Here is a 27,704-nt window from a genome sequence, read left to right on the forward strand (position 1 = left end):
TCCCACTCTCCCTGTTGGCGATCATACAGGCATTCGCACTCTTGAGATCTGTACCTCCTTCGCAACCACACGTGCTAAGCTTTTTGAGCCTCACGCCGAACCCCTGATACATCACCATTGAGCATGGCTTCAAACTTCGAGGTCGACGTTCGTCTGTTAGTTCAGACAGAAGCAATTTCCTGGCTACTCCGCTTCGTCTCAAGCTGTGACCTGCACCCAAGCGTCGTTGTTGGAGCAAGCTTTTGCGAAGTCCGAAGTTCGAGATGAGTGGAATGCTGGGGGTGTTTTCGACAGTTCAGATGGAAGCCAGACGACTCGCAGCAGATATAATGCTATCAAACCTCACCAGATTCCTCTCTCTATCGTTTCTATTCAGCATCAGCATTCAGTCTTCTCTTCTATCTACATTCTCTTCAGCTTGATTTCGGTTGATCCGTCACCTTCTTTTATACTTCACATTCCTTCCACAACATTTATTGCCTCTTTTTCACTCTCTTTCCAAACAACCTCAATTTCTCTCACAAGAAAACTACCTCATCATCAAACATTACCCAAAATGTTTACTCAAGCATTCCTCCTCGCTCTTGCAGCCGCTTCGGTGGTCAACGCCCATGGCAGGATGGACGTCCTCACTGGTGATCTCGGCGGAAACGGCACTGCTTTGGGAGTAAAAGGTGCAGTGATCCCAGGTGGTGGAGCCAACTACGAGACCGAGCCAGACACCACCATTTTCTGGTCCAAGGATATCGCAACCGATGATGATGATGGATTTACCGACAGCTCCAATGGAAATCTCTCCCCCAGCAAAGATTTGGCCGCTGCCATGGCTCTTTCCGGCAGCACTCTTCCTCAGGTATGCGTTCCCTGGTTCTTTCATCTTTATGATTTTCCAATACTAACATCGAAATCTCAAGGTCAGCGACGGCGGGTCTATCACCGGCAACTGGCACGTCGTTACTGATGATGGCTGCGGCCCTCTCCAAGCCCTCATCGATTCGACCGCCAGTTCAGCCTGGTCCACGGCCGCAGACGCAACAGTGACTACCGACATGCCAGGCGATGCCGGCAACTGCGTCGACTTGGACTCAGGCGATGACGAGACTGTAGAAGCAGAGAACGAAACGATCTCCTCCCGTGCACGCCGCGCCCTGGTTAAGATGGGTCTCATGAAGCGCGCCAAGAACGTCAATAAGTCCTTTGTAAGCTGCACTTATTCCGAAGATCTACAACTCGACTAACATCTTACCAGTCCTTCAAAGTTGCCGTTCCCGCAGGCACCTCCTGCACGGGAACCGTTAACGGTATCTCCAACCTCTGCCAAGTCAAGGTCTCCAACAACAACGCCAATGGACCCTTCGGCGGCACCTTCCTCGTGCAGATGGGATCCAATTCTACTTCCAAGCGCCTCACGCGGTCTGCCAAGTTCCTTGCTTAGATGCAAGAACTTGACGCAACCTTGCGCGCTTGCATCCTGGAGATTGATGAGCGGGGAGAGGAAATTGCGGGATGGTGGGGTATCTCTTGGTTAGAAGCGAGCTGGTTGCTATTGTATAGTATATTCTTGGTCTGGAAATGTATATACAGAATCAATGTTATGCTGATTGCTGGATTGTGTCGTTTTTGACTACGTTCACTTGCGTCTGGAGAAAGTGAAGATAGGCGGCTCAGCTCGCTAAAGATCTTGGCGAAGCCTTATTCTGATTCAGTAGGCAAGTCTCGCTACGTCCTGTGGACAAGCCCCCTATTTGAAATTACAACAGAAATCGAAGGCGTGGTAAGCATAAACAAGTTTCTCCCCAGCACAGAGAAGAATGGGAAAATCAGGTATTTATTCTTGTTCCTAGCTTCTTGGTATATCCATCAGCAGCAGTCCTGAGACCTCGAGCCAAGCCCCTGTAAACTCCTGCTTTTAAATTGCCAATATCTCCACGCAGTGCCGCTTGTCAAGTGAACACTCAAATCTCATTCGCGGAATGAACATACAGATCAAGTATAGAGATATGACGGTTGAGCTGAGTGCCCGAATGAGATGCAAAGGCGTGTATTGTCTAGCTAATTGTAGTCTATTCCTATATCCGAGCTAAAATCCAACAACACGTCGAAAGCAAAATGTTTATGTAATTGTGAGTCTGAATAATCACAATCCAACGCATTTTCAAATCGGTTCGTCTCGTGGCTCAATCATGATCTCATTCACCGCAACGTGCTGCGGCTGTTTGAGAGCATACACAATCGAATTCGCAACATCTTCAGCGTCAAGAACCTTCGCTCCCGATGGCTCTCCATACTTCTTAATGGCTTCCGCATCCGTGGACATTGCCAGTAATTCTGTGGAAACGTTTCCAGGCTGCAAGCTGGTGACTCGGAGACCAGTCCCGGCGGTCTCTACGCGCAAGGCTTGCAGTGTTGCTTCGACAAAGAACTTACTGGCGGAATACACACCCAAGCCTGGGAATACTTTTCGTCCTGCGTCGGACGAAATAGCGACGATGTGGCCGCGACCTCGAGAAAGCATTCCGGGGACGGTCGAGGATAGGCAGTGAAGCAAGCCTTTGCAGTTTACATCAACAGTGCGTTCCCATTCGTCTGTTTGCACGTTCGCCATCATGGTGAAATACATAACTCCAGCGCACGAAACGAGGATATCGACGGGACCGAGAGCTCCTTCGGTGGCATGAATAAGTGACTCAACTTGCTCTTTCTTGGTAACGTCTGTTTGATGGACAATTACTTTACCACCATGGATTTCGAGTCTCTTCTTGAGCGACTCGAGAGCTTCAGTGCGACGAGCAGCGAGTGCAACATGAGCACCTTCCTTGACCAGAGCAGCAGCGGTTGCAGCACCGATCCCAGAAGAAGCACCAGTCACAACAGCGACGAGTCCACTCAAAGCCCCCTCCTTTGATCGTGTCACAAATCCATTACATTGATGCAAACGTAATGGCGGACGTGGAAGCCATCCTCTCGCGAACCAGTTACGGGCATAAATTTCGAGCAACTTGCTGTCAATGTTCGGACATTGCAGATCGCCAAGAATAAGCTTTGTTGCTTCGTTGTTGAGGATTGTAATATCTTTCAAGAAATCTACGGACGGCATTCCACCACGAAGAATATCGGCCGTAAATGCGCCAGTCCCTCTCTTTGCCGAGCCTCGTTTCTCGGTCCAGAGCGAAACCCACTTGTCCCATTCGAGTCGCTGGGTCGGATACCCGAGCTTGTTGAGATCATCAAACAATGATTGAGTGTCAACTGGATCAGGGTCGCCAAGGTGGAACACACGTTGCTTTGTTTCAATATTATTCGCAGTTCTAATGATGGCCTTGCTGACAAAATCCACGGGGGTCATTTCGGCACGCCACCCTAAGATGTCGGGAGCATACCCGATGTGCAGAGCTTCAACGATGATGGCGGTGAAGAGGTCATAGGCATTGGTCGATCCTGAAGTGCTGTGTCCGCTGATCGTTCCTGCTCTTAGAATTCTCACTGGCATACCACGGCGGCCTGCTTCATGGACAAGTTCTTCAGCAACATATTTCGTCTGGCCATATCCATCAACCAACTTTTCGGGAACATCATCGATAGAGATTATAGAGCTTTCAGGCCATGACGAAGTTGAGGGTGGCAAAACTCCATTCGTAGATATGTATTGTAATGTGGCGCCGCTCTGGCTTGCGAGGCGCAAGATTTCTCTTGTGCCACCCACATTGGCATTCTGCAAAGCAGCATAAGGATAGACGAGGTTGACAGTGGCTCCCGCATGGACAATGACTTGGATCTCACCAGCGACTTGTTTATAGACATCTGGAGGAAACCCAAGCCGTTCTTGTGAAAGGTTCCCTGGGAGGACAGAAATTCGATCCAGGATCGAATCATGCCATAGACCTAGATCAAGCAAGCTCTTGCGTATTCTTGCAACACCAGCAGGCGCGTCATCGTCTGTGGGGTCGTTGAATCGTACGAGGCACAAGATACGGGCGGATGTTGATTGAAGAAGATCGTGAAGCAGAAAGGCACCCAGGAATCCCGTAGCGCCTGTCAACAAAACACTCTCGGCCGTGCTAAGCGAGCACATAGAGGCACCGGAAGGCTGGATGTCATCAGGAAGAATAGAGTCCGCGCGTAATACAGCTGGCAAATCTGCTTGCACAGCCGCAGTATGGCCATCTCGAATAGAACGAACAACTTCCAGGTGACCCTCCAGTGTTGGATTTACAACAAGTCGCGTGACCGGTACTGTAAAACCAAATGTCCTCGTCAGTTTGCTGGCAAGATCGGCGAATGTCAATGAGTGTCCTCCCAGATCGAAAAAACTGTGCTCCTTCGTCACAGAGCTGAATGGAACATTGAGAGATGTCGCCCAAGTTTCCGCAATAGCATCGATGCTAATGCTGGTATCACGCTCTGTCTTGGTGTGGTTGAAGATGGTAGAAATGGAAACAACAGGAGGTGGTAAGCGTTTCAGATCAGCTTTCCCAGAGACTCGATTCGTGGGCAATTCGTCGAGTTCTACCCAGAGAGCAGGTATCATGTACTGTGCAAGTGCTTTTGATAGGGTTCGTCGTGCTACCAAGCTGTACCCGGCTTCATCAACTATGGGAATGGCTCTGTCTGCTGGATCCTCCTTGTCGCGCACAATATATGCAACTAGCTGTCGGTCGAGACCTTCACCATGAGCTATTACTGCACACTGCTTGACAGCAAGGTGCTCGATAATGGCATTCTCGACTTTCCCAGGCACGACAGAGTATCCTCTCACCTAATCCCAAAATTTCGGAGTCAGCATACGTTATGAAACAAGGGACAAGCAAAGGATTTCAGACGTAGGGTAGGATTGAGCTATGTTGCTTCGTGGGGTGCTTTACCTTGATCATAGCTCCAACACGACCAGTGATCTCCAGAATTCCGGATGGGAGCATTCGTGCCAGATCTCCAGTTCTGTACATGCGAGATCCAGGTGTGGGATCGTACGGGTTGGGTATGAAAGCTTCAGCAGTAGTATCAGGGAGGTTGAGGTAACCACGAGCAAGCAGATTTCCTCCAACAAACAACTCTCCAGGGACACCAACATCGACCTTTTGACCACTCTCATTCAGAATATAGGTATGCTTTGGCTCCATGGGTGGCCCAACAGGACAGTAAGGAGCGTCATTATCTATTATGTCGCGAATGTCTCCACACGCAATCTCGTGCGTCTCACTGGCACTGTAGCAATTAAGCAACCGTGTGTTCGGCAGAGCTTTCATTGCTCGGCGGGCTAGATCCGTAGTCACCACCTCGCCATTGAACCACAAAGTACGAAGGTCTGGGATATCAGCTTGAATATCTGAATGCCTGGAAAGAACTGCCGCGAGAAGTGTGGGCGTCATGAGGGTTTCAGTCACGTGTCGGCGTGAAAGTAGATCCACAAGTGCAACAGGATCGTAGCTTGCCTCGTCCGGGACGCAAACCACGGTGGCTCCTCTTAGCAATGGTCTGAGCATCTCCCAAACGAAAAACACATTGCAAGCAACGCGATCCCCGGGAGAGAGATCGCTGAGGCGAAATCTCAAGTCATAGGAGAGGACCGGTGCCATATGTGGATTTGCAATGCCTTTCTGTTTCACATATTAGCTGGGGTATTTCTCAAGTATGATGGAGCTCAAGAGTCGCAGCTGCAAAAATTCACGGACATAAATCCTTGGCAAAAAAGGATTTGGCGTTACTCGAGGATGTTCGTTCACACTCGGTCTGCCGTCATCCTTGCTAAGTGTCCCGAAAGTTCATATCCAGCAAGTTACTTGAACCGTCTAAGGCATTACCTTGATCTTAGAAACAATACCTGAAATACTTGAAACGAAAGGTCCACAAGAAAGAAAAGACAGGAATGTGAGAGAATGCTTACCGGGCGACCTGTCGTTCCTGAGGAGTATGACACAAAAGCCAGCCGCTTTAGGTCGTCTTCAGCAGGCAAAGGGGGAGCTTTTTTTACAGACTCTTTCGGCTTGTAAGAGCCCACCTCCTGTCCATCGAGGATAATAAGGGGTATTTCTGCGTTGATCTGATTGGCCTGAGAAGTATTCGTGATTACAACTGTCGGCTTGGCATCATCAATAACATCTGCTAGGAGATTGGGTGGGTATGCCAATTCGAGAACGAGAAATGCTCCTCCAGCACGGAGTGCAGCGAGACAAGCGATCACATAATTTGCGCTTCGTCCTAAAAGCACTCCGACGAGGTTGTCACGGCCGACTCCATGATCGCGGAGACGCTTCGCAAGAACCGTAACTCTTTCGTCCAGTGCGGCATATGTCAACGTCGTAGATTCGTCTTCGAGAGCAATAGCATTCGGCGTTGCCCGCATCTGTTGGGCAACAAGTGCCGATAAGTCCTTCGTGATGTCAATGACTGGCGTTTGTTTTGATCTTGCCGATTCGTGAGTTGCTTCACCGCCATTGAGAAGTGAAGATTTTGATCCTGCTGTTGGACCTTCGGATGGACTTCCATCTGATGTTCTATTTCCGTCGCTAATTAAGCTTTGGTTTTTATCAGTTGAGGTTTCCTCACCATCACCAATGCCGGTTTCGGAGTGCATCTTGAGATGGTGAAATAGAAGGAGATTCGTGAAAGCGGGTTGCAGGGGGAAAGGCAAAATAATATCTATCGAATTTCCATGCAGACAAATATACCTGTCAACGAGTTGAACGAGCCCCCGATAACACTTGAGCGGTTTGTTGAGGTTGCGCGATTATCTCAAGAAGTGGGTATGGTGATGTAATTCTAGAACGCGCCAGGGAAATAGAATTTTCCAAAAAAGCAAATACGGTTAGCTCAACATGTGACATGTTTAAACTTGATTTTTCGATAACAGGAGAACCTTATTGAAGTCTGAAATCAGAACATTCATTCAACATGAATTCGGCTCTTTCAAAAACAGGGGATCTAGCCTGACTGTATAATATGCTCTTCCACGTGATAAAAAAAGGGGCAAATCGCTTACCGCAAGCGAGAACTGAATCGAATCGCCAGACTTTTCAGGAGGGATCGATGAACTGAGCAGAGGATGTTTTTTCGTAAATCAAGGCTCAGTAGATAATACGGTACGCATGATTGGGTGGGAAAATGGGCTTGCCAATTAAATTTTGTGTAATTATAGCATGCTGGAAAAAATCGGAGAGAGATGAGAAAGAGGAAAAGTAAGACTCCAATTGACCAATAGGCAAGGATGTAGCAGGCTAACAAGCACAGAAATCGTTTCTTCATATTTTGTGTAGCGTCCCTGCCTAACCAGGAATCTAAGACTTTACGAAAACCTCTAATTTACTCGAAAGCATGCCTGACCTTTGAGATAGTGTCGTCAACAAGTAACTTTCCTAGACTTAGATGTCTAGGATATTGTCAGCATTGATTGCGAAAGGAGTAGCAGTGTTTGAAACATACCCTGTTTTAAGAGTCAGTTTCGACTGTCTAATTCACGTAAGGAGCGAAGTACGTACCACTCAGAGCAAGAAGAGAATGCGTCGAACCCTCGTAAGTTTTTATCTCAACTTCAACACCAAGCCCCTTCAGCTGTTCACCGAAAGCAACCGCTTCAGGCGCAAGCAGATCATGTTCTGATACAGCTATCCACGTTTTTGGAGATGTTTTCAAGATCTCAGATGGAGCCAAGTTCGGCGAGGCATCCCAACTGAGACAGTCTTTCTCGTTTGGGAGATGCATTTTGCGGTACCACATCATGCGCGACGGTGTGAGCCATGGTGGGTGAGGTTTCGATGCCCAGTAAGGGGTAGAAGCTGTTTGCGTATTATCAATAACTGGAAGGATAAGCGCTTGGAACTTGATAGGAATTGATGGCTGAAGAAGCGCGGCTTTCATTGATGCAATGGCTGCGAGATTTCCACCTCTGGTTGATTACGTGATCAGTTTCAGTGGACAGCTTAGCAAAGACGAGCCAGATATTTACGCAGGTGTACCGCCGATAGTCAGTTGACTCCTGTCAATGTTGAGTCTCGTGCTTTTTGAGCTTGCTAACCACTCCAGAGCTTCCATCACATCGTTGACCGCTGCTGGGTACGGATCTTCGGGGGCATGTCGATAGTTGACATTGATGGCCATACAAGAGGCGCCTGCACAAAAGATGAGCAACTTTGCAACAGAGTTCGTTCAGAATCATTGTACCTTCAGCAACACGAGAGCAGAACCCATTATCACTATCAAGGTTGCCTAGCGTCCAACCCCCTAAGCAAGATCAGACGGTCGAAAATTTGACTGCTTGTTGTGAGTTATACCACCATGTAACCAAACAAAAACACCCCACCCATTCGTGGGCGCAGCACACTTGGTGTGAATATTCGCAACTGAGCATGCTTCAAAAGGACATCTTCAATCTTCCCCACCTCAACAGCATTCAATGCAGCCAGTTTTGATGGCGACCATGCAGTGCGAACAGCCGGGTCCCATGGAGTTGTTTCGGAAGGAAGAATATATTGAAAGTGCTCATCGTGGAAAGCAACATATTCCGGATCGAGATGTGGTCTCAGATCGGGATGGATTGGTTGATGAATAACGCGAGAGGATGGCATATTGACGGAAACCTTAACAACTTTTCAGAAAATCGATTGTACTAATGTCAAGAACCCAAGCTCCATAGCTTACGACTTTCTTCAGCAAATCAAGACTTATCGTTGAGCTGAACGCTTTGTTTCGAGCCAAGATATCGATAATGGACGCCAGCTTCGGCAAGCTTGCCGGCGTTCGGCAAACAATCCGTCTCAAAGGTGGGATTTCCCCATCACATCCCGAGAACGGGGGCAACATTAAGGAAGGATGCCTCAAAAGATAAGAGCTGTGTATAGAAATAAAGAAAACGAAAAGTGTGAGAAACCTTTTCGCACACATCTACAGCGAGAAAACTAGTATACGCCGCAATGGCCACTCCAGACGCAACATCGGCAAGTTACCAAAGATCCGGATTCTCCCAGAAGATGGGATGGGGAACTCGACCAGCACTCGTTTTGGTAGATGTCTGCAAAGCATATTGGTCTGAGGGATCTCCCCTCGATACAAGCTCCAACCCCGAGAGCGTGGCTGCCCCTGATTCCATGCGCAAGCTTGTTGCTGCAGCTCGTTCAGCGAAAGTTCCCGTGATCTGGACCAAAGTGTACTATGATCGAGAAGATATGGCCGATGCTGGACTGATGTATAAGAAAGCGAAAGTCCTCACCGTCTGGCAGAAAGGTGACACGAGAGGCTTCGATGGATACGTGGATGGACTCGTGCCCGAACCACAAGACACGATCGTGACGAAGAAGATGCCGAGCGCCTTCTTTGGGACGACACTTGCAGCAGATCTTCATCTCCTCAATGTCGATACTCTGGTCATCTGTGGTGTGAGTACAAGTGGTTGTGTTCGGGCAACGACATTGGACGCCATGCAAAATGGCTTTAGACCAATGGTGAGCTGCGAATCTGTCTCATAGTCCGCGCTAACTAACATATAAGCCAGGTCGTAGGAGAAGCTTGCGGAGACAGAACGCCGGAGATCCAAAGAACTAACTTGTTCGATTTGAATGCAAAATATGCAGATGTGGTTTCGGAAGGGGAGGCGGTTGAAAAGTTGACGGCTGGATGGAGTTAGTGGAACATTGAGCAAGCACGTGACTCTTGATGATCCGTGTTTGCATAACAAGTATTACATTCGTCAATCGCCAGTATATGATCTGATTATTAATTGTCTACCAAGAAAGACGGACTGTAATCCCATACTCGCCTGTTCCGTTTTGGTCTCTGGGCGTGAGCAGCTGCTGCCTTAACCTGAGCTAAGGGTGAGCAGAGCTTGAGCTAGTGAGAGATGTGACTAGGATACATCTATGGATTGGCCCAGTTATCTTTCATAGGACATAGTACTGTGCCGTTAGATTTATCAACATCTTAGTTCGCGGGTACCTGACAGACTGATATAGAGATAAAGCCTTAGAAGCGTTTACGGCAATCGATCTACGTAACATTTATTATTTCCGCATGAATTATTTCGCATCGGATAAATTAGCACTCAAGGTCCCAAGGAAGTATTCTTTCTCATTGGCGGGATCTAAGTTTCCACGTGTTCATGTGTTTGACCGCAATACCGGTGTACATATTTGGGAAGAGATGCCGCAGCTGGATGAGCCGAGTCGAATTCTTTCAGAGGGTGATGAAGGAATGAGGGTCCACCAGGTCGAAAGAGTAGTGCTAGGAGATATGAGGCAAGGAGGACGCTGGTGCGTGACCTAGTTCCAACATGCGGAAGTTTGCTTTTAATCTTGGGAGTACTTTACACTTGCGTCTCTAAAGGCCTTTGACTATACACTACGTAACTAAACAGAGGATTATCGTCAGTTCAAGCGAAGAATTGTTAGTATAATAGTAAAGAGGTTGGCTTACAAAAGCAAATACGTGTGCATCCTTCTATTCGAGACCTCCGCCTTTGCCCGAGCCAGTAATATCTCAAAGTACAAAGGATCTCCCCCTAGAATCTGTGTATAATCCCTTGCGAAGATATTACTGATCCCATCTCTGAAATGAGTCAGCTCAAAAGCTCCAATTTTCTTCATTCTCGGGCCCTTGGCCAGGGGTTTGTGGGAATCTTGAGCACTTTCTCCACGACATTTTCAGATCCTGCCTCTTCCAATTGCGTTTTCCGTGAGAAGGGAGCTTTGCCGGAGGCCCCAATTCGGTCACCCATATCAAAACAGATCTGCGCCATTTCCTCAAATGCGGAGCTTGGAATATGTGTCCCATCGTCGGAAGATAACGGGCAGAGAACCTGGAAGTTTAAGATATCCACCAGGCTTCAACGTCCTGAAGCATTGCTGTACCAATCTCGGCCAATTTCGGATAGAGAGAATGAGTCATCTTCCGTGAATAAAATCGAAGAAACTCTCCCCATAAAGCCAGTCTGATTTTACATCGTCAATCTCGAACTGAACGTTAGGCAATAACAAGTGTGTACAACTGCTGGTCGACACCTATAATTTTTGCCGATGGGTGCTTATTTCCCACTACCAATAGATTAGCATCATATTCACGTAGTGCATCAATAGTAGGGAGAGAGCTAGGAGCATTACACAAGCTCCCGGCTAATGAATTAGGGGCTTGAGAAGTAGGAACGAAGAAACTTGCGGTTACTATCAATGACCTAGATGCCGGACCTAGTGTCTAGATCAAGTATCTTGTAGGGGTCCCGCTTTATCGGTGCGAGATGGAGCTCATTCTTGCGGAGCAGAGTGAACTTGCAATGCTGGAAGTCGTTCCGATCCATCTATGGGCGTTAATTGTCAGAGAACTCATTCAAGTATTACGGAGTACCTCGGCGTCGTCGACTGGCATCCATGGCTTATGTTTACCGTAGGCAGCATAAATACGGCCATTCTATTCGATTCCACGCCTCACGTCTGATGCTATCGAAGAAACGTAGCTCATCGAGGTGGACTCTGCGTAGCCTTCGTCTGAGACGGACTCATCTGGTTCGATCTCACTTGAGATTTTTTTGGGTCTCTTGATCTCCACCAGTTGATCCGGCCGCTCCTGGGTCATTCGTGGGCGATGGTGCTCTTGTTTTGATCGGAGAAGCTTGCTTCGATGGAGGTATCATCCTCGGTGTCTGTGTTGCGAGGGGCGACGAGTTGGTAGGTAGCAGTTGGTTACTTCTTTTCTTTTTTTTAAAAGAAAAGGGGGCAGATGGAATTTGGCGTTGATCTGGGAAGAATGTGTAGATCAGATGCTCCAGAAACTGCTCTTGAGATGCGAGGTCGCTACTCGGCCCCTGCGTGTCACCCTGGACAAACGGCACCTTGCCGTAACACTGACAAAATTCCTAATCCTAACCCAAATGCACATTTGTGGCGGAAACTGACGGCACTGGCCTTGCTATTGGACCTTCGGCCCAGTGCATGAGACTTTCTGCAGCAGGTTCGTTAGCGACATGTATGTCTTCGAATCTGGACACGCGGCGTAGGTGGGCTGTCTGGACTGCAGCACAATATCTGCGCAAGACTACAGTATCTGCTGCAGCATGCAATACAAATAACTCATAGCTATCCGCCACCACTGACCATGTTCCGCTAACCTTACCCTCCTCTGGAACCGCGGGACTGACGTCGCACAACCCATTTTTTCCGCTGTCGCCCTGCAGACAACACCAATACCACCAGGCAACGTCAACAACGGCTAGAAATTATGGCTGCACCAGCACCTATGATTCCACGTAAAGATGAGCTTCAAACGCTAATCGCGGAGCTCACCAACGTCGCTGCGGACTACAGTGCAAGTCCGGATCTCCAAGGCTATGTGTCGCGCGTTCAGGTCATTGCCAAGTTGAAGGACATCACGAAGTCGTTGATTACTGTCGATCAGCTGCCAAACTATCATGGCCTCAATGTAATATCATGTTCTATGAATATGCGCTTGCTTGATCTGCAGAAACTGATGGCAATCAGATGGCCGAGCTCATTGCTCTCCGCACATTTATTAAGCTCAAAGTTTTTGTCGCCATTCCCGAATCAGGCTCAATTTCACTTGCCGATCTCTCAAAGGCGACTGGAGCGCAGGAGTCATTATTAGGTGAATACTCCCATCGATGGCTTCTCCACATGTCGACTGACACTCTCTAGAACGAATGGCACGGATCTTAGGTGAGTGCTGATTTTGGGTTTGTGTACCTAAAGCTCGCCAGATCTCTTGCTAATATCAAAACGCTGTTTCTTCACAGTCGCTACCGGCTTCCTTGACCAAACACGTCCTGATGGCGGAGACTACAAGCACACCAAATTTTCCCTCTCATATATCGTCACCCCAGCCCCTGGCCCAGCGAAGCTATTCCTCTCAATGTACGATGAGTGGTTCAAAAACATGCACAACTTTGACGACTACCTTGCAGCTCACGACCTCCTAAGTCACGCCACGGAGCCAGACAATCACCTCCACAATCCATATACCTGGACTCACAAGCAAGAAGGTACACCTGTCTGGACGATCATGGCTCAAGATCCCGAGAAATTCGCCACCTTCCAAGTCGCAATGTCGGGGCTTGATGCGGCCATCCCAGTTATTGGACACTTTCCATTCTCATCTCTTGCGACTCATGAGTCAAAGGTGCAACTGGTTGATGTAGGAGGAGGTCATGGCGCAGTGCTGAAGCAGATTCTTTCTGTGCATCCTGATCTCGACCCAAAGCAAGTGGTTTTGCAAGATAGGCCCGAGGTTCTTGAGTTAGCTAGATCAAATGGGTTGAGTGTAGATGTGCAACTTCAAGCTCATGACTTCATGACAGAGCAGCCAGTTAAAGGAGCAAGGGCGTATTTCATGAGGATGATTCTGCACGATTATGCGGATCCCATGTGTGTGGAGATTTTGGGGAGGTTAGCGGAAGCGATGGATGCCGAAAGTAGACTACTGGTTTGTGAGATGGTGATCCCGCAGTGGGTTGGTGAACTCGATTTTCCGGCTGCGGTATTGGACCAGTGTGTGTTGGCGATGGGTGGGAAGGAGAGGACGGAAGCTGGATTCAAGGCGTTGTTTGAGGCGGTGGGGATTGAGTTAGTGCAAGTCTGGAGGGTCCCTGGAGTTCCCGGTGCATGTGTAGAGGGAAGGTTAAAGGGTTCATACCTGGGGAGCCAGAGCTGATTTTGGAATACTTCAGACTCATTGAAAATACAAGTGTTCGCTGCATGGCATTCAGATTAAAATCAACCTGGCTTTTAGCAAGTATAACCGAATTAGTCTCTTCGAGAGCTCTATGACTGTTATTCTAAGCTGGAAAGTTCATCTCTGCCCTACAGCTTTTCTTGCTACACCTTTCATATACAAACAAGACAATCAATATGCGTCTTTCCTGCCAAATTCGCAAAAGGGTGTCCGAGTCAATAGTTTCTTTTACAAAATTAAGAGGCTTATTATATCATAACATAGTTTAGCATTACTCCAATGGTACTAGTAAAAGCTATACTTATTATATAAGTAATAACGATTATCGAATATAAAATCTAGTTTAAGATTGATACTTTAGACTAGTCAGTATACGGGGCGCTCTATGCAGGCCAGGTGAACTGGCTGAGCCGAGAGTGATTAGCGCCTGAGTAGAAGCGGCAAGCTTACCTACCGAATATGTAACGAAGATTGATAGATTAGAGTTGAGCTACCAGAAGAAAGATGTTGCTAAAATTGCAAATAATGTTCTGGCTCCTTTGGATGTCGCACATGTTCAGGGACTTCATCGAGAATCAAATTTGCTGCTGACGATTCGGACAAAATTATTTACTACATGCTTAGTTTTGAAAAAGATTACAGTTCCTCTTATCCGTATCAATCATCTTTATCTCGATCTTATTCTCCTCGCCGATGTCGCCGGCGAACGGCATCTTCCCGGCACGATTACAAGCCCAGAGATCCCTGACAAGGCTCTTGGCGAGCCCCTGAAAGTGCCACTTCCAGCACTTTGGAAGACGAGGACTCCAGATACGAACAGACCAACAATGCATCCAAGTGTTCGATAACGATTACTGGCCTATCATGGAAACCCTACTGATGATGAGATATATCTACACATCGAGCCTTAATTACACCAATTCCCTGGTCTCTTGAGGGCGTGCATTGCATTTTGCTTTCTTCTCCACTTCTGACAGCCATTCAACACATCCAATAGAATGGATCCGAAGCACGATCTCGAGAAAGCACAGCAGAAGGGCTCGGAATCTTCAAGCGATGTAGTCGTCGTCGAGACAGGAGATTCAAATAAAAAACTTCTGCTGTGGCGATGGCTTGCGAAATGGGGTGTGGAGGTTCGAGGAATCGACCCTGTGCCTGTTGATGAGAGGATCAAGACGAATTACCACACCATTTTCTTTATGTGGATGGCGATTCTGTGTAACCTTCTTCCGTGAGTTATGTCTCTTCAATTAAGAATTATGACTGATGCGTTACAGAATTGTAACCGGCATGGCGGGTACTTTGAGCTACGGACTGAGTGTGCGGGATACGTCGCTCGTTATCATATTTTTCAACATGCTTTGCTGCATTTTGACTGCTTTTCTGGGGACATTGGGACCTAGGACAGGAATGCGGCAGGTCATTCAAGCACGATATAGCTTTGGGTAAGCAATGCTTTGAACTCCAGAATCGGTTTTGCTGATGATCTTTCAGGCCATATTGTGTCTCTATTGTTGCCATTCTCAATCTGATTTCTGTCGTTGGCTTCACAGTCATTGCGATCATCATCTCTGGTCAAACACTGTCTGCTGTGAGCGACGGGAAGATGACCATCACCGTTGGCATTGTCTTGACGGGATTACTCGGCATGGTTGTATCGTTCTGCGGTTACTCGGTTCTTCATCTCTTCAACAAGTACTCTTGGGCGATTACCATCATTTCAATTGTTATTGCTGTCGGTTGTGGAGGTCACCACTTCAGTGATCCTGTTCCTACCGAGCCTGCCGCGGCGTCCACCATCCTAAGCTTTGGCTGCTTGGTTGCAGGGTTCACTCTCCCATTCGCTGGAATCATGTCAGATTTCGCAGTGTACTATTCTCCTGAAGCTCCCACGTCAGTCACCCCTTCTTGCTTAATCTTTCTCTCTGCCTGACTCTCAAGTAGGAAAAGAATGTTCTGGTACGTCTACGTCGGACAAAACCTCCCCACAATCCTCCTCATGATTCTCGGTGCCGCCATTGGTGCCGTCGTCCCGAATGTCGAAAGCTGGAACGATGGCTACAATAGCTACTCTGCCGGAGGAGTCCTCGAGGCCATGCTGCGTCCGGCACAAGGGTTCGGCAAATTCATCGCTGTTCTCCTCGCCTTCTCACTGATAGGAAACGTCGCTGCCTCCATGTATACCATCTCGCTGAACTTCCAAGCACTAGCTACACCACTCGCGCGCGTGCCTCGATCCATATACACAATCATCACAACTGCTATCATGATTCCAGTGGGTATCAAAGCTGCAGAGAGTTTCTTCAACTCTCTTGAAAACTTCTTGGGTATTGTGTCGTACTGGCCGGGTGCTTTTGGTGCTATTGTTACGCTTGAGCATTTCTATTTTAGAAAGGGGGATGCTTCGACGTATGATCAAGCGATTTGGAAAGATCGTAGCCGGCTTCCGCCTGGGATTGCTGCTATTAGTGCTGGCATACTGTCGTTTGGTATCATTGTTCCTTGCATGGATACAGTGTGGTTTGTGGGTCCTATTGCCCAGACGACGGGGGATATTGGGTTTGAGACTGGTTTTGTGGTGACTGCGCTTTTGTATGTTCCGTTTAGGACCCTGGAGCGTCACATCTTCGGAAGGTAGAATGTATTGTGATGTGAGATCTGAGATGAGAATTTTGGGCCGGAGAAGAGATGTACATGTCAAATTCATTGAGACATGGTCTGTAAATTATATATCTCAGTAACTTGATTGATGTGCTGTATCCATCCAAGGCGCATGAAAAGCCACCTCGCTACCGTGCCAGGTTCTCAGACACAAGGAAAACCCATTCCCACACCAGTGCAACTATTTCGGTCCATTCTCAACTGCAATCTTTACCCCATTTGTAGTTGTCTCTTCCTCTCCTTCTCCCTTCACATGCTTACCATTCGTCTTCAAAGAACTTTCTAAGCCCAAGGCAGGTAGTCCCGCTGCTTTGAGATCCTCATCTATTCGCTCCAAGTGATCAAGGAAGCCGCCTTGTATGTTGTCCCACATATCAACTGGCGCAACTGTGGCACTGCAAGTCAGTCCACTGATGTTCCCAATTACAATTGAAATATCTTTACGTACCATACATGTTGGGGCATCGTTTCAATGCATATTCGGTGACTGCAACATGAGGATGGATGTGGAACATGAAAGCTGCATCTAGATCAGCATACTCCACAGTCTTCGATGATTCAATCGTATTAAATGAAACCACTTACCAATAGAGTCCTTAGATACACGCTGAGCTTCCAACTTCGCAGTCGTCGCCTCTCTCCACTTCTCAATCGACTCTATGTTCCACGTCAGCATACCCCAAATTCAATGTTCTGACACGCAAACGCACCACCATGCGGCATCAACGCCGGCTCATAACTCAATCCACCAGGCTCAAGCGGATGACTAGTCCCATACCACTCCCCATACACCATACCCATAATCTCCGTATTAACATTACGATGATAATACGGCGGACGAAACGTATCATTCGTAACAGCCCACTTCTCCGTAAACACCAAGAACTCCGTCAAATTCACCCCTGGAACCTTGCTTTTTGCAAGCAAAACACAGTAGATAGACGGATCGCTCTGTTCCCTGTCCACCGTAGCGGAATTGATGAAGCGCTCCAGACAGTATTTGTACGGAGCGTAATTCCCGTGCCAAGCTACAACGTCAAATGGTGTATGATCTTGCGTACAGGTGTATAGTTGCCCTGCGAGTTTGTAAACTATTTGCCAAGACGAGATGTCGATGTCGAAAGATGCGACTGGAGTTTCGAAGTCTCTGGGGAGAGCCATGCCGTTTGAACCTATTGGTCCAAGTTCGGGTAGCTCGTAGTGACTGCCGAAGATCTCCTGGATGTAGCCTCTGATGGGACCATCGGGTAGAGACACACGGAAGCGGATGCCGGCTTGGATTACTGCAATTTCGCCTGGGCGGACCATCATTCTGTTGATGTCAGTCACTACTCATTCACACGATGGACAACATTACTTACCTGCCGAATTCTGTCTGGATATCAAGACGACCTTGTTGTGGTACAATCATCATATCGCCATCATTATTACAGAAAGCTTTGTTTGTCATAGATGTATTGGCCAAGTACACGTGGATAGCTAGCCCTTCTCTTGAAGTCGCTTCTCCATGGCCACAAACTGTTTTCAAGCCTTGGACGAAATCGACTTTCGCTGACTCTTCAGGAAGAGAGAAATCATTCCATACATTTCCAAAAGGAGCATACTCGACTTTCGGGTTCGCGGAGGAGAAATTCCCTTCAAGCTGTTGAAGTGATCAGTGAGACGATACTCCGACAAATTTGATGTTTACTTACATCGGCGTATTTCTCTAGCTTCATCAGTGGCCTGTGAACTACTGAAGGTCGTATCCTATAGAACCATCTAGTCCTCCCATCAGTTCAATTTAACGATTTTGTCTCGCGGAAGGCTTACGCATGTTGGAGCGTGGCACGTGATGAGATGAAAGCTGTGCCATTGAGCTACTCATTGCTTAGCCTTTTCCTTAAACACCTTCTTACAAGCTTGAAATGGCTCATATTCAACCTACCTGTTCAGAGAACAAATCATATTTGCATCGTTGAGGTGTGTTCCGACCAAGTGGAAGTGTCCCAGGTCTGAACGAGATCAAATCAACGCTTGCAAGCTGTATGGAAGAGAAGGGGACTTACAACGCCTCTGATGCGAATCTGTTGTTGAACCCAACCTGATAGTGGTAGGGATCTTGTGGTGAGGGAATGGTGGCGTAATGTCCTCGTGCCGTACCACCTGGCAGCGAGGAGGGGACAATGCTGGTCGGCATCTTCAGTGAAGATTGACAGTTTTCGCTATCAAAATGTTCTTGTCTCTATGAGGGAACAAGTAGCCTTGGGAATAAGCTCAATAGCTTTGAGACTGCTTCAAATACCTCATTGTAGAAGCATCAAACATCAGGTTGCCACAAGGGAACAAAATCGTGATCAGAGTTGCCGGTAGGCTACAAAGCGGCAGAATTCCCCGCACCAAGCGAGTTCCAGGGCCGCTTAGTGGATATCGATCCCCCTATCTTGTAACAGATGCCCCGCCGATAAGGGCTGATAGGGACGTGCCGCTTTCTAGCTTGCCGGCAAACTCGCCATTCGTTCTCCGTGTTACGCAACAGCATCAATATGTGACGGGATACAGCTCTTTGTTGGCAGTCCACGAGAGAAGATTGTTTAGTAATGATAACTTGATGACTGCTCGAGGTTTGAAGTCAAATACGTTTGAGAATTTGATTGTTTCCTCCCACCAGGGCCGATTTTGCGTCTTTGTCTCATCATGCTTCCAATATCACAGTTGCAGAATCATCCAAGTGTCCTCATCAGCCTCGTATTTCTGCTTGGTGGCTTTCTTATTTGGACTATCAGATCGAAGAAGAGAAATGCATGTCCGTTACCTCCTGGACCTCCAGCCGAGCCTTTCATCGGTCACTTTCGTTTGATACCAGAGAGGAATCCGGAACACAAGTATATTGAATGGGGAAAGAAATATAGTAAGTTCACTTTTTAGGCCACGTGAGAAAGCTGATATCAACGACTTTTAGATTCTGATATCCTCTACTTGAATGTCCTCGGACGTCCAATCATTGTCATCAACAGCACGAAAGTTGCTCATGAATTACTTGACAAACGAGGTGCCAATTATGCGGATAGACCTCGTTTTGTACTGTTCGAGGTGTGGGTAACTATCTTCAATACATTGTCACGTGATTGCTCACAATGGTAGAATGGGTTGGGGGATTACCTTGACTTTCCTCCGTTGGGGCCCTCAGTTTAAATTGCACCGCAAGCTCCTCCAGCAGTCGTTCACCCCAACGGCATGTAAACCCTACCGAGCAATTCAAGAAGAGGAAGCTCGACGGGCATGTCGCCAAATCTTATCACATCCTCGAGACTGGGAAACATTATCTCGATGTTTTTCATCTGGAATTGTGATGCGAATTGGATTTGGTGTCAAGATCGAAGACAAAGATGATCCATATATCCAAATGGCCATCAACGCCGAGACTGCAACAGGAAATGGTGGAACTCCAGCAGGAACCATTGTGGATTTCTTCCCTTTGCTTCGCCACTTTCCTGCGTGGTTGGTAGGTTCAGATGCGTTGCAGCATGCTCGTGATTCCAAGTCCGCTATTCAGACGCTTCATGATGCTCCATGGGCTGCTACTGAACCGGAAATCAAGAGTGGGAAAGCAAAAGACACCTCGTTTATGCGAATACATTATGAGCGCTTCTTCAAGAATCTGGAAGAAGGAAAGGGCAATGAAATGACTCTGGCGGACATTAAAGGTGCAGCGGGAGCAATTTCGATTGCTGGTGGAAACACTACTTGGTCCACGATTGTCGTCTGTATCCTTTACCTGATTCTATACCCAGATGTACAGAAGAAAGCCAGAGCCGAGATCGATGCCGTAACTGGAGGAGACAGACTACCGACTTTCGATGATAGACCAAGCATGACCTACCTAGAATATGTCATCGAAGAGACCACGAGATGTGTTCCATTATCTCCTCTCGGAGTTCCTCATGCGGTACTCGAAGACGACATCTACGAAGGCATGCTCATCCCAAAAGGATCCGTTGTTTATGCAAACGCACAAGCAATGACACACGACGAGAGAGTCTACTCGAATCCCAACATCTTCAACCCAGATCGATACGCAGCCAAGGAGAAAGGCGGGCTTGGCGAGCCTCTCCCAGAAGGACCTTTTGGATTCGGTCGACGAGTGTGTCCTGGTAGGCACCTTGCACTTGCCGGCGTCTATATCTTCATGGCGTATATGCTTGCTACGTTTGAGTTGAAACCGATCACTGGACCGGACGGAAAAGAGATACCTCCAGAGATTCGCTTGACGAATGGGTTGTCCAGGTAAGAAGTCCTGCCTGATCGATTGAATACTGCTAATCTTTTGATAGCCGACCTGAGCCTTTCCATTGCTCGATCGTCCCGCGATCAGAGAAAGTAAAGAGATTTTATGATGACAATGAAAAACAGTTGGTATGAGATCTCCCGGAGGATAGAGATTCTCCAAAAAGTTTGCATTGACCTACTCAAATACGAAGAATTCAACCATAATCAGTGCAACCTCAAATTGAGTGCGTGTTCGTCTGCATTTCCTTGAGCCGAAACATTTTCTTTTAGTGCTCCAAGCCTGAATATTTAGCGACAAGACCCCTAAAGGTCCCTGCAACGCCCCAAAATAAGCGAACATAACCCCATGCTTCTTGTTTTCTGTAGGTAGTCGTACTTCAAAACACTCCGCATTCAACCAACTTGTCACAACACAAGAATTGTTGATACGGACCACAGTACCTTATCATATATGCAGAAAATATATCGAAGTACTGTTGCAAAAGTTCTAAGCTCACGGATTAAGCTTATCAGTGTTCCCCACTCATGACTCGCGTCAGCCTGCTTCAGAAATTGCCGCGTTTTGGCCGGCAACGGGCAACATTCTACACACTTCTCATCATTGCCGCAACTTCTCCAGACAACATTGTCAAATTATGAACTTGCCGAAGTAATGACTTGATCACCAACATGGATGGTACCTCGCCGCCGATTTCACAATCGGATCCACATCATCCTCGCCCGAATCCTTCCACGGACCGGCAAACAGAGAAACGACGGGCACGGATAGCATGCAAACGCTGCCGGCGGCTTCGAAAGAAGTGTCTCCATGAGGATGGTCAACCTCCTTGTATTGGGTGCCGAGAAGCAGGGTTTTCGATTGCGCAGCAGTGTAGATTCCCATCGAAAGGAGAACCGGATCTAGATCGTGAGTTTAGACGAAAGAAAGAGACAGTGCCGCCTGAAGATGGAACTAGGAGACACCATTCAGTCTCGACGTCGCTTTCTTCTCCATCGAGGACGGTGACATCGATACCAAATCAACTGTTACTCGATCAGACCCCGTGTACAGCGGATCGGTGGAGTCTTTTGCCACCTCACAATGAGGTCGTTGAAGCTGTCAAAGTTTTCGGAACGTCGTTCTTCCAGCTTGGGTTCATTCCAAAAGCTCTATTTCTCGAGCAACTGGGGAACAGCAGATCATCCATCAATGTCTTCTATCTCTTAGGCATCCTGAGCGTTTCTGCTCGTTTCACTCCAAGCCTGATAGCTCGATATGGCGATGGCCTCAAAGCGGCAGAAGTCTTCATGGACAGAGCTGCTGCCTTGGTAATGGAAGAGATGTATACGCCCACACTAGATCGCATACAAGGGTTCTTCCTCCTAGCTATCGCAGAGTGGGGTAAAGGAGAAAAGACCTCAAGCAACATCCACATGGGAATCGCTGTCAGAATGGCTGGAATTCTACGTCTGCATCGAGAAGAGACGTTTGATTTGCCCGAGAATTACACAGCTGAGGATGTCATCAACGCTGAGATGGCCAGAAGGACGTTTTGGATGTTAGAAAGTCAGGATAACCTCCACTCTGGATATACGATTCCTGTTTCGTTCTCCTTGAGCGATATCACGACTCTCTTGCCGTGCGAGGAAAGAGATTTCGCTTTCGGCATCGTGCCTCGAGAACGTAGTGCGCTCGCTGGAACTTTAGCAGCTACGAGGAAACCGGATATTGTTCACACGTCCTCGAGGTCTCTCTTTGCAACTCTGATCCAAGCTCATAATCTATGGGGTCAGGTCGCCAGGAGAGCCGTCACAAGTGGTGATCGTCAAGCCGGAGAGCTCTTCAACCCCTGGGATAGTAGAAGCGATTATGCTACACTCTCTATATCACTTCAGATATGGGAAGAGCATCTCCCAGCACAGCACAGATGGTCGATATGGAATTTCAGAGGGTACAAAGCTGAAGGACTAGACTTGGCCTACCTTGCCGTTGTCATGGTCCTGCGACTAAGCAACATCATTCTTCGACGCACATTCATCGATAGCATCATCCACACAGACCAGAACAACGGTGCGCCTGATGATTTCTGGCTAAATATGTCAACCAAGCTTTTCGAGAATGTCCTCGTGCTACATGAGCAGATTGATGCTTTCTTCTCATTGCGATCGCCGCAGCAAGGCTTTCCAGCTATGATCGTCTTCTGTGTGTATGTTTGTGGTTCTCTCGCAAATCATCTCTGGAGGAGACCAGAAATATGCCCAAGATTGGCGCCTGGGATGGGAGATATTGTAAGCAAGTCTCTTGAAGTCTTAACAGATCTGCAACATGCGTGGCCGCTGGCCAGGAATTGGAGACTGGCACTTGATCAAAGAGCTTCCATGATTCGAGAAGAGCAGTCTTTCAGGACTGTCGCCGATGATGCATCAACAGGAGCATTATCTCGAGTCGTAAACGACCAACATAGCCATAGCGCAAAAGAAAGCGCTATTAGACCAAGACGAGATGAGGTCTTCTCGGAAATACTCAATCATGAAGTGTCGCAACCAGCGAGAGAATTAAATATCCTCAATAGCGGGGTAAATCCATCACCAGATCCATTCGCATGGGATCAACAAGCTTCACTATCGGCGGGTTTATACTCTCAAACGTCTCCTCCAGATGACATCGAAGCTCAACTTGCCGCTTTTCTTCAGGTCCAGGGTCAACTGGGGATGCTTTACAATTGATGCGCTGTCTCTCTTTTCGTCAATTCGACACTTGCAATCAGGTCACTGTGTCCTCTTCGGCTCTGCATACACACAAACCCTCAGAAGTGAAGACAGATCGACAGTGCCACATATATCTGATCTTGCCACGTTCCTGCATGACCCTTACCTTAGCCGCACTCCTTAAAACAACGCCCAAAAGCCAAATCCACCATCACACCACTCCTTTCCCCTCCAGAATATCCACACTTACCAAACTTCTCAGCTCTGTTGCAGATCGCACCCTTCTCCACTTCAAACCCTACCTCACCATTGCTTTTTAATCATTCTCCTGTCAAAGGGTGTGGATGGGGTGATATATGGGGTTGTGGCTTGGGTTATGTGGAGTAAGCTTCAGTGGATCTTTTGAGGTGGCAGACCGAGCTCTGGATTGGATGGGTTGACCCGCTTTACCCCACATGTTTCGATGGGAAAATCTGGGTCGAGGCTTAATTGATTGAAATCTTACAGGTGTGAGTGGACGCGGCTGTGAACCAATCATTGGAAGTAATGATATGCTGAATGTCCCTCCTCTGCGGCACGTTCGCTTACTATACATGATCTGGGATATGAGAAACCTCTGCCTGCTCTAGAGTGGGATGAGTCGATGACATCAAGCAAACACATTAAAGCCAAGCAAATGGCTGATACACAGTTCTTCGAACAAACTATCACACTCTCATCTTACTCTAGACCCGCTAATCTCGCTTTCCCCGCAAAACTTGCCTTTCGGACATTTGGCGATGCATCAAACCCAGCCATTTTACTGCCAACGTGCTTCAATGGCAAGATCCCAGAGACACTTTCATTTCTCTACTCCAATGAAGACAGCTCCGATGCAGTACTGTCTCCATCAAAGTACTTCATTATCATAAGCGGTCTCCTCGGTGGCGGTGAATCATCCTCACCCAGCAACACACCTGAGCCCTTTCACGGTCCCAACTTGCCTCGCACGACATATGAAGACAATGTTCGCTTCCAACACGCACTATGCCAAAAACTAGGTGTAAGGAAACTGTTTGCATACATCGGATTCAGTATGGGCGGACAACAAGCATACCACATGAGCACTCTCTTCCCAGATTTTGTACAGAACATGATCTGTCTAGCCGGCAGCGCGCGCACAAGTTGGCACAGTCAAGTTGTTTTACAAACGCTGTCTCAAGCCCTGCTATCTTCGCCCGATTTCCGAGATGGTCAATATACCGAACCTCCAATGCAGGGATTGAAAGCTATGGATAGGATATTTGCTACGTGGGCGTTTTCGTCGGCGTGGTATCGCCAACGTCGTTGGGAGGCAGCTGGGTACGGGAACTTGGAGGAGTATCTAGATGATTGGTGGTCCGGAGATGGGGAGGCTAATGATTTGCTGGCGATGCTTTGGACTTGGCAGAATGGAGATATTTCAGTATATTATCCCGAGGATGGAGGAGATCTTGAGAAAACACTGGGAAGGATCAAGGCGAGGTGTTTGGTCATGCCGTCGAGCACGGATCAGTTTTGTGCAATCAAAGATAGTGAAGAGGAGGTGAAGTCCCTCAAGTATAGAGAGTTTCGGTGTGTGCAGTCGGTTTATGGTCATCTGGCGGGCGGCGGGATGGGGACGAAGGAGGATACTGATTTTCTGGTCCAAGAGATCCGAAGGTTTCTCGCTGCAGGCAAGACTAATGACGATTGATAGACTACAAGACTACAGAGAATTCACAACCGTACGAATAGGATGTAGTGCCAGATGTTATCCTTGATGTCTCTTCTTCGACATCGACGAGCTTGGGTCTTGATCATCGAAACTGTTGAAAAGCCTTCATCACGATTACACTTCAATATAATCAGCGTATTGAAACTCAGCTCCATTCGCGATTGACCTCGCCTTGTGAGAAGAGAAGCAATACCTAACATTTCTTAGCCTCGGATTGCGTCTTTCCGTCTTACTCTCACTCCGTCCGTTGTTTACTCCGTACGGAGCTCGGTAAATCTCGCACCAAGACCTCTCCCCACATATCCAACACGGTGAGACCTGCTATTGAGTCATATCTCAGGCTGTCACTAGCTAATTCATATTACTAGCAAGGGCATGCATTATCTGATCTAGAAATAATCGGAATCACCCTCCTAAGCAAGGAGGAGGCCCACTTTTCCTCTGGTTCAAGGCCCGAAGACGGAATGCTTGAGATGTAGTTTAAATTTTCACACACCCTTCTTTTTCCATCTCACTCCTTTTCATATGCTTTTTCCTATTTGCTTTCTTGCAAAGAGATTCCAGTCATGGCTTCTCAACCTCTCGATGATACGATCATGGAAGCAGTTATTGGTACTGAGCTCGAGATGAGCCCAATGCCGACCTCGAAGACCTTGGGCGATACGAAACAGATGGATCCATTTCTTGTTACCTTTGATGAACCATATGATGCCGAGAACCCACTCGATTGGAGCACCAGCCGCAAGTGGTCAGTGACGGATGTTATGTCAGCCACTGGTTTCAGTATGTCAAATTTTGCCCTTGTTTTGAATTCATCGTAGGAGCTCAGCTCTTCGGGATCATCATGAGGAGCAGGTTTCAATTCTTTGCTCATCGGCTCCCAGATCTCTATTGAAAGTGCATACTGACTTCTCTGTAGACCGCATCATGGTCAGTACCATCATGGCACCGGCTCTCTCAACCATTGCCTTGGAGCTCAACATGAACTCTGCAGAATCTGCAATGGCACTTTCTAGTAAGCTGAACCTTCGTTACTCTCCATTACAGCTATTCGATTTCTTTTTGATTTTTTTTTCTATCTCAAAATACTCTGAGCAAACTAAGAACATGCGCAATCAGCGCACCTAGCGCATCCAGCGCGTTCTGCGCATTCAGCTTCGCTTACTGCTTTTTTGGGCCACGAATATTCAAACTAACAAACTCCAGTTTATCTCCTAGCAACCGCTTTCGGGCCCCTTTTCATTGGGCCCTTGTCAGAAATCTATGGCAGACAAGTCGTCCTCCACGGCTCCGGTATCTGGTTTCTCATCTGGAATATCGCATGCGGATTCGCCAACTCAAAGCAACTGCTCATCGCCTCACGTTTTCTTGCTGGTTTTGGTGCCAGCTCTATATATGCTCTTGCGGGTGGTGTTCTGGGCGATATCTGGAGACCAGAGCAGAGAGGCCGTTCGTTGGGCATATACTTGCTTATTCCTATCCTGGGTGCCTGCGTCGGTTCGTTTCTTGTCAGGAAGTGGGTAACAAGAGTCGAAACCTAATTTAGACTGTAGGTCCCATTATTGGCGGATTCATGGCTGCTCGCACTACGTGGCGATGGATGTTCTGGTCTACATCAATATTCCAAGCTATCATGATAGTTATGTCATTTTTTATCTTCCCTGAAACCTACGGCCCATTGATCCTCCATCGCCGCGCTAAACGCCTCCGTCGTCAAACTGGAAATCAACAATACTACACGGACAACGAGCGCTGCGATGGCGATCGCTCACTGCTGGGAGTTCTCGGACGAGCACTTACACGCCCTTTTCGTCTTCTCGCCTTCCACCCAATCATTCAAGTCACAGCCGTGCTCAAAGGATTCAATTACGGAATCCTCTACATCGTGCTATCCACGTTCTCCACCCTTTGGACTTCACATTACCACCAATCTGTAGAGATTAGTGGTTTGCATTACATTGCTATCTCGCTAGGAGAAATGGCTGGCTCCCATATTGGTGGGCCACTTATCGACTATCTCTACAAGAGACGCCTTGCAAAAAATGCTACCAGTGGCAACGACACCTTTACGCCTGAGTTCCGCATTCCGCTGATGTTTCCAGGTGTAATCATCGGCTCGCTAGGACTTCTACTATATGGGTGGACGGCGCAATATCATGTGCACTGGGCTGTGGTCGATATTGGTATCTTCATTGTCTGTTTTGGGATGCAGTTAGGGACCATTGCTGGCACAGCTTACATCATCGATTCCTACCCAGGTCACACAAGCAGTGCAATGGCAGCGTCGCAGTTTATTAGCAGCTTGGCCGCATTTCTATTTCCTTTATTTGCCCCGCGCATGTATCAAGTGCTTGGTTATGGATGGGGAAATACCGCAATGGGATTTGCAGGTCTGTTGCTAGGGATTCCTCCACCGTTGTTCTTGTGGAAGTATGGTGAGAAACTGAGAGCTAAGGCAAGGTCTACTTACTAGACGAAGAGAAATAAGTGGAAAGAATGCCTTAGCGTGAGTAAGATCTATCAGAACGTTGAGCAGTGAGGAAAGCAAAGTAAAATAATCTCTCATAGTAGCTGCGCTCATGCTTATCAATACATTCTTGTAACATAACCATCCGAACAGAAATTCTCGTCGCTGATTTCGACTCACCTGTGCCTCCTTTATTTATTCTTCGCTTAGACATCTCATGCGAAG

At 47.7% G+C, this 27,704-nt stretch overlaps 12 protein-coding genes across 12 annotated transcripts; 8 read left to right on the plus strand and 4 right to left on the minus strand.

Moving 5' to 3' along the window:
• Window positions 1–98: 98 nt before the first annotated feature.
• On the plus strand, window positions 99–1,569 carry LY89DRAFT_685988 (cell surface protein). Its single transcript, XM_018215186.1, has 3 exons — window positions 99–853; window positions 915–1,199; window positions 1,250–1,569. Exons 1-3 carry the CDS (start codon window positions 557–559, stop codon window positions 1,433–1,435), a joined length of 768 nt encoding a protein of 255 aa, XP_018069532.1. The 5' UTR covers window positions 99–556; the 3' UTR covers window positions 1,436–1,569.
• Window positions 1,570–1,821: 252 nt separating this feature from the next.
• Window positions 1,822–6,739, minus strand: LY89DRAFT_648372 (nonribosomal peptide synthetase 10). Its single transcript, XM_018212012.1, has 3 exons — window positions 5,882–6,739; window positions 4,863–5,594; window positions 1,822–4,756 (listed from the first exon to the last, which is right to left on the minus strand). Exons 1-3 carry the CDS (start codon window positions 6,569–6,571, stop codon window positions 2,156–2,158), a joined length of 4,023 nt encoding a protein of 1,340 aa, XP_018069533.1. The 5' UTR covers window positions 6,572–6,739; the 3' UTR covers window positions 1,822–2,155.
• Window positions 6,740–7,296: 557 nt separating this feature from the next.
• Window positions 7,297–8,558, minus strand: LY89DRAFT_698073 (lipase/ esterase; the record flags this gene model as incomplete). Its single annotated transcript, XM_018216952.1, has 6 exons — window positions 7,297–7,363; window position 7,417; window positions 7,473–7,879; window positions 7,940–8,102; window positions 8,155–8,214; window positions 8,294–8,558. The coding sequence occupies 6 exons, from the start codon at window positions 8,556–8,558 to the stop codon at window positions 7,297–7,299; spliced, it is 963 nt and encodes a 320-aa protein (XP_018069534.1).
• A 233-nt stretch (window positions 8,559–8,791) lies between these two features.
• Window positions 8,792–9,983, plus strand: LY89DRAFT_619010 (isochorismatase hydrolase). Its single transcript, XM_018210858.1, has 2 exons — window positions 8,792–9,431; window positions 9,482–9,983. The coding sequence occupies exons 1-2, from the start codon at window positions 8,904–8,906 to the stop codon at window positions 9,611–9,613; spliced, it is 660 nt and encodes a 219-aa protein (XP_018069535.1). The 5' UTR covers window positions 8,792–8,903; the 3' UTR covers window positions 9,614–9,983.
• Window positions 9,984–10,288: 305 nt separating this feature from the next.
• On the minus strand, window positions 10,289–12,126 carry LY89DRAFT_698075 (uncharacterized protein; the record flags this gene model as incomplete). The annotated part of the gene is made up of 9 exons (XM_018216953.1): window positions 10,289–10,331; window positions 10,399–10,483; window positions 10,520–10,577; window positions 10,610–10,780; window positions 10,923–10,968; window positions 11,166–11,275; window positions 11,323–11,385; window positions 11,428–11,590; window positions 12,083–12,126. 9 exons carry the CDS (start codon window positions 12,124–12,126, stop codon window positions 10,289–10,291), a joined length of 783 nt encoding a protein of 260 aa, XP_018069536.1.
• LY89DRAFT_719795 (S-adenosyl-L-methionine-dependent methyltransferase) lies at window positions 12,035–13,835 on the plus strand. Its single transcript, XM_018218520.1, has 4 exons — window positions 12,035–12,393; window positions 12,453–12,576; window positions 12,627–12,647; window positions 12,725–13,835. Exons 1-4 carry the CDS (start codon window positions 12,193–12,195, stop codon window positions 13,636–13,638), a joined length of 1,260 nt encoding a protein of 419 aa, XP_018069537.1. The 5' UTR covers window positions 12,035–12,192; the 3' UTR covers window positions 13,639–13,835.
• Window positions 13,836–14,657: 822 nt separating this feature from the next.
• Window positions 14,658–16,297, plus strand: LY89DRAFT_783384 (uncharacterized protein; the record flags this gene model as incomplete). The annotated part of the gene is made up of 4 exons (XM_018222674.1): window positions 14,658–14,890; window positions 14,937–15,104; window positions 15,154–15,552; window positions 15,604–16,297. 4 exons carry the CDS (start codon window positions 14,658–14,660, stop codon window positions 16,295–16,297), a joined length of 1,494 nt encoding a protein of 497 aa, XP_018069538.1.
• A 54-nt stretch (window positions 16,298–16,351) lies between these two features.
• On the minus strand, window positions 16,352–18,634 carry LY89DRAFT_719797 (homogentisate 1,2-dioxygenase). The gene is made up of 9 exons (XM_018218521.1): window positions 18,369–18,634; window positions 18,248–18,314; window positions 18,133–18,179; window positions 18,015–18,081; window positions 17,682–17,962; window positions 17,031–17,632; window positions 16,906–16,977; window positions 16,769–16,840; window positions 16,352–16,707 (listed from the first exon to the last, which is right to left on the minus strand). The coding sequence occupies exons 1-9, from the start codon at window positions 18,497–18,499 to the stop codon at window positions 16,502–16,504; spliced, it is 1,545 nt and encodes a 514-aa protein (XP_018069539.1). The 5' UTR covers window positions 18,500–18,634; the 3' UTR covers window positions 16,352–16,501.
• Window positions 18,635–18,858: 224 nt separating this feature from the next.
• LY89DRAFT_783386 (cytochrome p450 monooxygenase) lies at window positions 18,859–20,965 on the plus strand. The gene is made up of 4 exons (XM_018222675.1): window positions 18,859–19,210; window positions 19,262–19,394; window positions 19,444–20,586; window positions 20,634–20,965. Exons 1-4 carry the CDS (start codon window positions 18,997–18,999, stop codon window positions 20,719–20,721), a joined length of 1,578 nt encoding a protein of 525 aa, XP_018069540.1. The 5' UTR covers window positions 18,859–18,996; the 3' UTR covers window positions 20,722–20,965.
• Window positions 20,966–21,651: 686 nt separating this feature from the next.
• Window positions 21,652–22,953, plus strand: LY89DRAFT_553203 (uncharacterized protein; the record flags this gene model as incomplete). Its single annotated transcript, XM_018208328.1, has 1 exon — window positions 21,652–22,953. A coding segment is annotated over one exon (1,302 nt), but the record flags the coding sequence as incomplete, so codon positions are not given.
• Window positions 22,954–23,835: 882 nt separating this feature from the next.
• Window positions 23,836–24,991, plus strand: LY89DRAFT_698080 (homoserine acetyltransferase; the record flags this gene model as incomplete). The annotated part of the gene is made up of 2 exons (XM_018216954.1): window positions 23,836–23,855; window positions 24,007–24,991. 2 exons carry the CDS (start codon window positions 23,836–23,838, stop codon window positions 24,989–24,991), a joined length of 1,005 nt encoding a protein of 334 aa, XP_018069542.1.
• A 558-nt stretch (window positions 24,992–25,549) lies between these two features.
• LY89DRAFT_719801 (putative efflux pump antibiotic resistance protein) lies at window positions 25,550–27,562 on the plus strand. Its single transcript, XM_018218522.1, has 4 exons — window positions 25,550–25,795; window positions 25,932–26,027; window positions 26,219–26,509; window positions 26,566–27,562. The coding sequence occupies exons 1-4, from the start codon at window positions 25,579–25,581 to the stop codon at window positions 27,483–27,485; spliced, it is 1,524 nt and encodes a 507-aa protein (XP_018069543.1). The 5' UTR covers window positions 25,550–25,578; the 3' UTR covers window positions 27,486–27,562.
• Window positions 27,563–27,704: the final 142 nt, after the last annotated feature.

This window comes from Mollisia scopiformis, assembly GCF_001500285.1.
Source record: "Mollisia scopiformis unplaced genomic scaffold LY89scaffold_15, whole genome shotgun sequence".
Lineage (NCBI taxonomy): Eukaryota > Fungi > Ascomycota > Leotiomycetes > Helotiales > Mollisiaceae > Mollisia > Mollisia scopiformis.

What these genes read in the sequence shown, in the direction of transcription:
- LY89DRAFT_719801 (XM_018218522.1), top strand. Translation starts at nt 25,579, where the DNA reads ATGGCTTCTCAACCTCTCGATGATACGATCATGGAAGCAGTTATTGGT. An exon ending in TATGTCAGCCACTGGTTTCA is followed by an intron (nt 25,796 to 25,931) that starts GTATGTCAAATT and finishes ACTTCTCTGTAG; the next exon opens with ACCGCATCATGGTCAGTACC. An exon ending in TATCCTGGGTGCCTGCGTCG is followed by an intron (nt 26,510 to 26,565) that starts GTTCGTTTCTTG and finishes TTTAGACTGTAG; the next exon opens with GTCCCATTATTGGCGGATTC.
- LY89DRAFT_648372 (XM_018212012.1), bottom strand. Translation starts at nt 6,571, where the DNA reads ATGCACTCCGAAACCGGCATTGGTGATGGTGAGGAAACCTCAACTGAT. An exon ending in CAGGAACGACAGGTCGCCCG is followed by an intron (nt 5,595 to 5,881) that starts GTAAGCATTCTC and finishes TATGTGAAACAG; the next exon opens with AAAGGCATTGCAAATCCACA. An exon ending in GTGTTGGAGCTATGATCAAG is followed by an intron (nt 4,757 to 4,862) that starts GTAAAGCACCCC and finishes TTTTGGGATTAG; the next exon opens with GTGAGAGGATACTCTGTCGT.
- LY89DRAFT_719797 (XM_018218521.1), bottom strand. Translation starts at nt 18,499, where the DNA reads ATGCCGACCAGCATTGTCCCCTCCTCGCTGCCAGGTGGTACGGCACGA. An exon ending in AGATTCGCATCAGAGGCGTT is followed by an intron (nt 18,315 to 18,368) that starts GTAAGTCCCCTT and finishes GATCTCGTTCAG; the next exon opens with ACCTGGGACACTTCCACTTG. An exon ending in ATGATTTGTTCTCTGAACAG is followed by an intron (nt 18,180 to 18,247) that starts GTAGGTTGAATA and finishes AGCAATGAGTAG; the next exon opens with CTCAATGGCACAGCTTTCAT.
- LY89DRAFT_619010 (XM_018210858.1), top strand. Translation starts at nt 8,904, where the DNA reads ATGGCCACTCCAGACGCAACATCGGCAAGTTACCAAAGATCCGGATTC. An exon ending in AAAATGGCTTTAGACCAATG is followed by an intron (nt 9,432 to 9,481) that starts GTGAGCTGCGAA and finishes CATATAAGCCAG; the next exon opens with GTCGTAGGAGAAGCTTGCGG.
- LY89DRAFT_685988 (XM_018215186.1), top strand. Translation starts at nt 557, where the DNA reads ATGTTTACTCAAGCATTCCTCCTCGCTCTTGCAGCCGCTTCGGTGGTC. An exon ending in CCGGCAGCACTCTTCCTCAG is followed by an intron (nt 854 to 914) that starts GTATGCGTTCCC and finishes CGAAATCTCAAG; the next exon opens with GTCAGCGACGGCGGGTCTAT. An exon ending in AGAACGTCAATAAGTCCTTT is followed by an intron (nt 1,200 to 1,249) that starts GTAAGCTGCACT and finishes ACATCTTACCAG; the next exon opens with TCCTTCAAAGTTGCCGTTCC.
- LY89DRAFT_783386 (XM_018222675.1), top strand. Translation starts at nt 18,997, where the DNA reads ATGCTTCCAATATCACAGTTGCAGAATCATCCAAGTGTCCTCATCAGC. An exon ending in CGTTTTGTACTGTTCGAGGT is followed by an intron (nt 19,395 to 19,443) that starts GTGGGTAACTAT and finishes TCACAATGGTAG; the next exon opens with AATGGGTTGGGGGATTACCT. An exon ending in TTGACGAATGGGTTGTCCAG is followed by an intron (nt 20,587 to 20,633) that starts GTAAGAAGTCCT and finishes ATCTTTTGATAG; the next exon opens with CCGACCTGAGCCTTTCCATT.
- LY89DRAFT_719795 (XM_018218520.1), top strand. Translation starts at nt 12,193, where the DNA reads ATGGCTGCACCAGCACCTATGATTCCACGTAAAGATGAGCTTCAAACG. An exon ending in CAAACTATCATGGCCTCAAT is followed by an intron (nt 12,394 to 12,452) that starts GTAATATCATGT and finishes GATGGCAATCAG; the next exon opens with ATGGCCGAGCTCATTGCTCT. An exon ending in ACGAATGGCACGGATCTTAG is followed by an intron (nt 12,648 to 12,724) that starts GTGAGTGCTGAT and finishes GTTTCTTCACAG; the next exon opens with TCGCTACCGGCTTCCTTGAC.